The sequence below is a fragment of the Scylla paramamosain genome, chromosome 19 (genome assembly GCF_035594125.1).
Source record: "Scylla paramamosain isolate STU-SP2022 chromosome 19, ASM3559412v1, whole genome shotgun sequence".
NCBI lineage: Eukaryota > Metazoa > Arthropoda > Malacostraca > Decapoda > Portunidae > Scylla > Scylla paramamosain.
In genome coordinates, this window is record NC_087169.1 from 6514617 (window position 1) to 6524310 (window position 9694).

Genomic DNA, 9694 nt, shown 5'->3' on the forward strand with positions numbered 1-9694 from the left:
TTATTATAGTACAGGCTAAGTATTATCGTTTATTATTATTATTATTATTTACTATCGTAAATAAATTATGATGTTTTTTTTTTGTTTCATGTAGAAGGGACACCAACCAAGGGCAACAAAAACTAAATTAAAAATAAATAAATAAATAAATAAATAAATAACACTGAGATGCCTGTCCACGAACAGGCTCCGAAGCAACAGTAAAAAATTGAAGGATAAGTGTCTTGAAACATCCCTCTAGAAGGAATTAAGTCATAGGAAGGTGGAGATACAGTAACAGCAAGGGGGTTCCAGAGTTTACCAGAAAAAGGGATATATGATTGAGAATACTGATTAACTCTTGAATTAGAGAGGTGGACAGAATAGGGATGAAAGAAAGAAGAGTCTTGTGCAGTGAGACTGCAGGAGCAAGGGAGGCATGCAGTTAGCAAGATCAGAAGAGCAGCTAGCATGAAAATACCGGTAGAAGATACCTAGAGATGCAACATTGCGGCAAAGAAAATGAGACTGAAGAAAGTCAGTTAGAGGTGAGGAGTTGATGAGACGAAAAGCTTTTAACTCCACGCTGTCCAAAATGGTATGAGTGGAACACCCCCAGACATGTAAAGCATACTTCATACACGGACGGATAAGGCCCTTGTACAGAGTTAGCAGCTGGGGGGTAAGAAAAACTGGCGGAGGCGTCTCAGAACACCTAACTTCATAGAAGCTGTTTTAGCTAAAGATGAGATGTAAAATTTACAGTTTAGATTATAAAAAATGGACAGAATGAGGATGTTCAGTGTAGAAGAGAGGGACAGTTGAGTGTTGTCTGGAAGGTTGTGTCGAGTTGATAGGTGGAGAAATTTAATTTTTAAGGCATTGAATAATACCAAGTTTGTCCTGCCCCAGTCAGAAATTTTAAAGAGATCAGACGTTCGGCGTTTTGTGGCTTCCCTGCGTGAACTGTTTACTTCCTGTAGGATTGGACGTCTAGGAAAAGACGTGGAAAAGTGCAAGGTGGTATCATCAGCGTAGGAGTGGATAAGACAAGAAGTTTGGTTTTGAAGATCATTGATAAGTAATAGGAAGTATGGGCGACAAGACAGAATCCTGAGGAACACCATTTTTAATAGATTTAGTGGAAGAGCAGTGACCGTCTACCACAGCAGCAATAGAACGGTCAGAAAGGAAACTTGAGATGAAGTTACAGAGAAACGGATAGAAGCCGTAGGAGGTTAGTTTGGAAATCAAGGTTTTGTGCCAGACTTTATCAAAAGTTTTTTTTTTATATGTGTTTGGAACAGCAAAAGTTTCCCCAGAATTTCAAAAAAATTAGGATGACTAAGACTCAGTATGGAAAGCTTTAGATAGGATGGAAATTAAAGCAATAAGACGATAGTTTGAGGAATTAGAACGATCACCTTTTTTAGGAACAGGCAGAATGTAGGCAAACTTCCAGCAAGAAGAAAAGATTGACAGACAAAATTGAAAGAGTTTGACTACGCAAGGTGCAAGCATGGAGGCGCAGTTTCGGAGGACAATAGGAGGGATCCCACCTGATTCATAAGCCTTCCGAGGGTTTATGCCAGCGAGGGCTTGTAAAACATCATGGCAAGGAATTTCAATAGGTATCATGAAGTAGTTAGAGGGTGGATGAGAGGAAGGAACAAGCCGTGAATCGTCCATGATAGAATATTTAGCAAAGGTCTAAACGAAGAGTTCAGCTTTAGAGATAGATCTAATAGCAGTGGTAAAATCTGGTTGAAATAAAGGAGGGAAAGAACAAGAAGAAGCAAAGTTATTGGGTATGTTTTTGACTAGATCCCAGAAGTCACGAGGGGAGTTAGATTTTGAAAGATTTTGAACCTTTCAATTAATGAAGGAGTTTTTGGTTAGTTGGATAACAGACTTGGCATAGTTATGGGCAGAAATATAATGTGCATAAAATTCTGGTGATGGAAGGGTCAAGTATCTTTTATAGGCCACCTCTCTATCATGTATAGCACGAGAACAGGCTGTGTTAAACCTTGGTTTGGAATGTTTAGGTCGAGAAAAAGAATGAGGAATGTACGCCTCCATGCCAGACACTATCACCTATGTTGTGCGCTCGGCACACAGAGACGGGTCTCTGACACGGAAGCAGTATTCATTCCAAAGAAAAAAAAAATTCTAAAGTCTCCCCTACTAGCATTGGGGTGATTGGAGTGATTGGAGTGATAAGCCAAGATACAGGTATGAGATTGCGATCGGAGGAACCCAACGGGGAAGAGAGGGTAACAGCACAAGCAGAAGGATTACAGGTTAGGAAAAGATAAAGAATGTTGGGCGTATCTCCAAGACGGTCAGGAATACGAGTATGGTGTTGCACAGTTGCTATAGGTCGTGGAGGATAGCAAAGTTGAATGCTGGTCCATCTGGATGGTCAGTAAGTGAGGGGAAAGCCAAAGCTGGTGGTGAATATTGAAGTCACCACGAATGGAAATCTCCACAAAAGGGAAGAACCAGAATGTGCTCCGCTTTGGAAGTTAAGTAGTCAAAAAAATTCTTATAGTCAGGAATGAGATGAGAGGTATTACAGCACAAATAAATTTAATTTGAGCGTGACTATGTAGTCGTAGGCAGATGGTGGAAAGCTCGGAAGATTCTAGAGCAAGGCACGAGAGCAGGTTAAGTCATTGCGCATATAAACGCGACATCCAGGTTTGGATTGAAAATGAGGATAGAGAAAGTAGGAGGGAAAATGGGGCTACTGTCAGTTCCCTCAAACACCTGCGTTTTAGTGAGGAAAAGAAGATGGTATATATATATATATATATATATATATATATATATATATATATATATATATATATATATATATATATATATATATATATATATATATATATATATATATATATATATATATATATATATATATATATATATATACGGAGGAGGTAGTAGACACCTGCCGAAACGATAATTACTCCCAGTGAGGTCTAAAGCACCATTCAGGGGATGCTGTTAACTTATCATTAAACCCAGCTGTGACCTCACTGAACGTTTCCCTTTGTGTCTCACAACACAAGGGAGCAGTTACAGCCTGCCCTCTAAAGACAACTCTCTCCCTCCACACAAAACTACAAACACCTGATAACACACACACCCTTCACTCAAAAATTTTAAAATCATCATGGCGACTCTTACACCAGCCTCGGAGTCCCCTCTATTGAGGGGACCATAAATGTCCCCAGGTCGGAATGCCTTTCTGTCGACGACCCTAAGTGTCTTGACACCCCCCTCAACTTTTTCTTCATTAACTTCTGCAACATTCGTGGTCTAAGATCTAATTTTCAATCTGTAGAACACCACCTCTCCTCTTCTAAACCTCACCTTCTTTTCCTCACTGAAACTCAGGTGTCTGAGGCAACTGACAGTAGCACCTTTTCTGTTCCCTCCTACTTTCTATATCTTCATTTTCGATCCAAATCTGGATGATGCGTTTATGTGCGCAATGACTTAACCTGCCCTCGTGCCCACGCTCTTGAATCTTTGGAGTTTTCCACCATCTGGCTACGACTACAGAGTCACGCTCATACTAAATTTACCTGTGCTGTTACCTCTCACCTAACTCCTCTGACTATTAAAAATTCTTTGACTACTTAACTTCCAAAGTGGAGCACATTCTGACTTTCTTCCCTTTTGCAGATATTTACATTCTTAGAGACTTCAATGTTCACCACCAGCTTTGGCTTTCCTCTCCCTTCACTGACCATCCTGGTGAACTAGCCTACAACTTTGCTATCCTCCATGACCTAAAGCATTTGGTGCAACACTCTACTCGTATTCCTAACCGTCTTGGAGATACGCCCAACATTCTTGACCTTTTCCTGACCTCTAATCCTTCTGCTTATGCTGTCATCCTTTCTTCTCCGTTGGCCTCCTCCGAACATAATCTCATATCTTTATCTTGTCCTATCACTCTAATCCCTCCTCAGGATCCCCCTAAACGAAGGTGCCTCTGGCGTTTTGCCTCTGCTAGTTCGGGAGACCTGAGGAGGTATTTTGTTGATTTTTCTTGGAATGACTACTGCTTCCGTGTCAGAGACCCGTCTTTGTTTGCTGAGCGCCTAACAGAGGTGTCTGGCAGTGTCTGGCATGGAGGCATACATTCCTTACTCTTTTTCTCGTCCTAAACCTTCTAAACCTTGGTTTAACACAGCTTGTTCTCGTGCTATACATGATAGAGAGGTGGCCCACAAAAAGTACTTAAGCCTTCCATCACCAGAATCTCATGCACTTTATATTTCTGCCCGGAACCATGCCAAGTCTGTTTTCCAACTAGTCAAAAACTCCTTCATTAACTCCTTTCATGTCAAAACCTTTCAAGATCTACCTCCCCTCGTGATTTCTGGCATCTAGCCAAAAATATTTCCAATAACTTTGCTTCTTCTTTCCCTCCTCTATTTTAACCAGATGGCACCACTGCTATCACATCTATTTCTAAAGCTGAACTCTTTGCTCAAACCTTTGCTAAAAACGCTACCTTGGACGATTCTGGGCTTGTTCCTCCCTCTCCTCCACCCTCTGACTACTTCATGCCACCTATTACAATTCTTCGCAATGATGTTTTCCATGCCCTCGCTGGCCTAAACCCTCGGAAGGCTTATGGACCTGATGGGGTCCCTCCCATTGTTCTCCGAAACTGTGCCTCTGTGCTTGCACCTTGCCTAGTCAAACTTTTTCAGCTCTGTCTGTCAACATCTACCTTTCCTTCTTGCTGGAAGTTTGCCTACATTTAACCTGTTCCTAAAAAGGGTGACCGTTCTAATCCCTCAAACTACCGTCCTATTGCTTTCATTTCCTGCTTATCTAAAGTTTTTTAATCTATCCTCAACAGGAAGATTCTTAAACATCTATCACTTCACAACCTTCTATCTGATCGCCAGTATGGGTTCCGTCAAGGCCGCTCTACTGGTGATCTTCTGGCTTTCCTTACTGAGTGTTGGTCATCCTCTTTTAGAGATTTTGGTGAAACTTTTGCTGTTGCCTTGGACATATCAAAAGCTTTTGATAGAGTCTGGCACAAAGCTTTGATTTCCAAACTACCCTCCTACGGTTTCTATCCTTCGCTCTGTAACTTCATCTCAAGTTTCCTTTCTGACCGTTCTATTGCTGCTGTGGTAGACGGTCACTGTTCTTCTCCTAAATCTCTTATTAGTGGTGTTCCTCAGGGTTCTGTCCTGTCACCCACTCTCTTCTTATTATTCATTAATGATCTTCTAAACCAAACTTCTTGTCCTATCCACTCCTACGCTGATGATACCACCCTGCACTTTTCCACGTCTTTTCATAGACGTCCAACCCTTCAGGAGGTAAACATATCACGCAGGGAAGCCACAGAACGCCTGACTTCTGATCTTTCTAGAATTTCTAATTGGGGCAGAGCAAAGTTGGTATTGTTCAATGCCTTAAAAACTCAATTCCTCCATCTATCAGCTCGACACAACCTTCCAGACAACTATCCTTTCTTCTTCAATGACACTCAACTGTCCCCCTCTTCTGCACTGAATATCCTCGGTCTGTACTTTACTTATAATCTGAACTGGAAACTTCACATCTCATCTCTAGCTAAAACAGCTTCTATGAAGTTAGGTGTTCTGAGACGTCTCCGCCAGTTTTTCTCACCCCCCCAGCTGCTAACTCTGTACAAGGGCCTTATCCGTCCATGTATGGAGCATGCTTCACATGTCTGGGGGGGTTCTACTCATACTGCTCTTCTAGACAGGGTGGAATGAAAAGCTTTTCGTCTCATCAACTCCTCTCCTCTAACTGACTGTCTTCAGCCTCTCTCTCACCGCCGCAATGTTGCATATCTAGCTGTCTTCTACTGCTATTTTCATGCTAACTGCTCTTCTGATCTTGCTAACTGCATGCCTCCCCTCCTTCCGCGGCCTCGCTGCACAAGACTTTCTTCTTTCTCTCACCCTTATTCTGTCCACCTCTCTAACGCAAGAGTTCACCAGTATTCTCAATCTTTCATCCTTTTCTCTGGTAAACTCTGGAACTCCCTGCCTGCTTCTGTATTTCCATCTTCCTATGACTTGAATTCCTTCAAGAGGGAGGTTTCAAGACATTTACCCATCAATTTTTGACCACTCCTTTGACCCTTTTATGGGACTGGCATTTCAGTGGGCATTTTTTTTATTAGATTTTTGTTGTCCTTGGCCAGTGTCCTTCCTACATAAAAAAAGAAAATATACATATATATATATATATATATATATATATATATATATATATATATATATATATATATATATATATATATATATATATATATATATATATATATATATATATATATATATATATATATATATATATATATATATATATATATATATATATATATATATATATATATATATATATATATATATATATATATATATATATATATATATATATATATATATATATATATATATATATATATATATATATATATATATATATATATATATATATATATATATATATATATATATATATATATATATATATTATTAAACCATTTTTTTTTTTTCTTAATGAAATACCAATGATATAAATGGTTCCAGAGGCTTTTACTTATACTAACATTCTTTCATTTATATTTTACTGGATGTGTGTGCGTGTGCGTGTCTGTGTGCAGGTATGTAATTAATTTCGGTACTGAATAAAATTTTCCAAAGTGTTTTTTTTTTTTTCCCGCTTATTTTCGTTGCGACTCGATAAAAAAAAATATCCCATGTTATAATTTAGTCTGAAAGAGAGAGAGAGAGAGAGAGAGAGAGAGAGAGAGAGAGAGAGAGAGAGAGAGAGAGAGAGAGAGAGAGAGAGAGAGAGAGAGAGAGAGAGAGAGAGAGAGAGAGAGGAAAATAATTAACATACGCTATTTTGTGACTGGCCCCTTTCGTTTCTTTAGTCACAACTTCTTGCCTTGATGGAATTGCCTGAGATATCAAATTTTCATGTAATTTTTTCTCTTCGTTTCCTTTTTTTTTTTTTTTCTTCTTTTAACCCGGAACACATTTTCACAGGATTTTTGAGTGCTCATCAGACTCCTGTTGTTATTTCCGCAGGAACTTTACCTGTCTTCGGTAATTTTGCCTAATGAGGGTAATTATGTCCTCCTCCACAGCCTTTATCTCGAGTTGGTAGAGGTGGTGGAAGGGGCGGTGTAGAGGAAAAGGTGAAGAAAAATACCGGAGAAAGGAATGTGGGAATGGTGTGGCAAGGGAGCGTTACGGAGTGGTATGAAGAGAGAAGAAGAGGAGGGAGAGGGGAGGGAAATTATTGAAATGAGGGGAAGTGATATGAGAATGGAAATATTGGGAATGATTGGGGAAAGGGAGGTTTAGTGAACAAGAAGGAAAACAAACGATATAGGTACAGCAGAAAAGAAAAAGCAATTGAGGAAAATAAATAGAATGGAGAGGAAAGGAAAACCAGTTCGAAATAAGAAGGTTTAGAAACGCAGTAGAGAAAAAAAAAAGTGTAGGAAAAAAAATAAGGATAGACATGAGGAGAAAAAAAAAAAAACAGACATGGTTGGTAACAGAATGGACAGATGCTGAGCAGAGGTATGTGGAAAAAAGAATGGAGAGGAGAGTCGATTAAAGAGGTGAGTAAAGAATTTAAATTAAAGGTAAGTTGTGGTTATTGAAAAAATAGGGAGTCAGGGAAGGAAAAAAGGGGGCAGGGACAAAAAAAAAAAACAGTGAAAAAAACTAATCGGGAAGGAGAAAGAGACAGAGAGAGAGAGAGAGAGAGAGAGAGAGAGAGAGAGAGAGAGAGAGAGAGAGAGAGAGAGAGAGAGAGAGAGAGAGAGAGAGAGAGAGAGAGAGAGAGAGAGAGAGAGATAATGGAAGGAAAAGGAGATAAAAGTAAATAGGGATAAGGGAAGGGAAGCAAAAATTGAGGAAAATTAAGTAAGAATAGGAAACATAATTAATGCTGAATGTAAAGAAAAAAACAATAAAGAAAAAAAAAACGACACACACACACACACACACACACACACACACACACACACACACACACACACTTTTATTTTTATTATCTTTATTTGTGATCATTGCAATTCACAATATTATTGTGGTTATTATTAAGAACTGTTGTTATTATTGCTACGAATGCCATTAATAATATCATTATTATTAATAATATCTAGTATAATTATTGAACCTTGAAAACATATTGTAATCTTTCAGTGCTACGCCGTCACGAGTCCATAAAAAGCAAATGCTCATTGGACGAGTGGCTATTAATATATTTCTATAATAACCTTGTATCGGACTACATAAGGCCAATAAGAATATCAATTTCAGTATCAATCTCTCTCTCTCTCTCTCTCTCTCTCTCTCTCTCTCTCTCTCTCTCTCTCTCTCTCTCTCTCTCTCTCTCTCTCTCTCTCTCTCTCTCTCTCTCTCTCTCTCTCTCTCTCTCTCTCCCATGTGCTCACCTGAATCCAAATCCGAATGCTGCCATTATTGAAATACCTTTCTTGCTTATCTGAAAGGGAGTGCGGCCGCGATCATCAGTGTGGTAGGAGGCGATGTTAATTGAGACAAACTTTTCGTAGTTTATTAGAGCAAATTTTCCATTCAAAACTTTCGTTAAGGCTTCATTAATGTCCATTACCTGAAAAAAAATAAAAAAAATATTGTGCCTTTATGTATGTACACAAAAGTATATATATTTAATTTTCAGAACTCCTGCTCCGCACTTATTTTTTATCCCTTTCCCCGTATACTCTCTCTCTCTCTCTCTCTCTCTCTCTCTCTCTCTCTCTCTCTCTCTCTCTCTCTCTCTCTCTCTCTCTCTCTCTCTCTCTCTCTCTCTCTCTTTCTCTCTCTCACCTTCATTTCCTTATAAATGTGCATAACAACTGGATCTGGGTGTTTAGAAAAGTACTCATAGGCAAATCCATTTAGCAGCCACGGCTCTGTAGCCCATTTCCAGCCTTTAGCTGTGACTAACTCAGTGAACGTGTCGGGTAGCTCGGCCTTGCCCTGAATGCTTAGATGAGAGATGAGGGACGATTTGTATGCAGAAGTAATTATCAGACAGAACATCAGCCACCATCCAACGATCACCTGAATATAATAATAAATATCGTAATGATGATGAAGATGATGACGATGACACTAATAATAATAATGACAACAATAATAATAATAATAATATTAATAATAATAATAATGATAATAATAATAATAATAATAATAATAATAATAATAATAATAATAATAATAATAATAGTTCTATTAGTAATAAAAACAATAATCAGTACTATATCATTGTTGTTATATTATGACAATGCCATTAGTAATAGTTTTATGAATAATAATAATAATAATAATAATAATAATAATAATAATAATAATAATAATAATAATAATAATAATAATAATAATAATAGTAACAATAATAATAATAATGATAATAATAATAATGATAACAATAATAATACCAATATTAATTTTAACATCAACATTATCATTATCAGAATATTAACAGTAATACATTTTAAATACCTTTCCTGAGATATGTTGAGTATACTCAACCATTGACTGTTCAAGTAGTGTCCCCCAGCTATAAAGAGAACTTGCACTGAAATCGAATGTTTGGTCTCCTTTCTTCCATGGCAAACTGTATTCCAAAATCCAAAGAACTAACGTCC

At 38.0% G+C, this 9694-nt stretch overlaps 1 protein-coding gene across 1 annotated transcript in view; it reads right to left on the reverse strand.

Annotated features, from left to right (window-relative positions):
- LOC135109456 (uncharacterized) overlaps positions 1-8876 on the reverse strand; it is a 50814-nt gene extending 41938 nt beyond the window's left edge. Inside the window, exons 1-2 of the mRNA XM_064020835.1 lie at positions 8871-8876; positions 8474-8652 (exon numbers count right to left, since the gene is read on the reverse strand). Coding sequence (XP_063876905.1) covers positions 8474-8652; positions 8871-8876 — 185 coding nt within the window. The remainder of the gene's footprint in view (positions 1-8473; positions 8653-8870) is intronic.
- Positions 8877-9694: the final 818 nt, after the last annotated feature.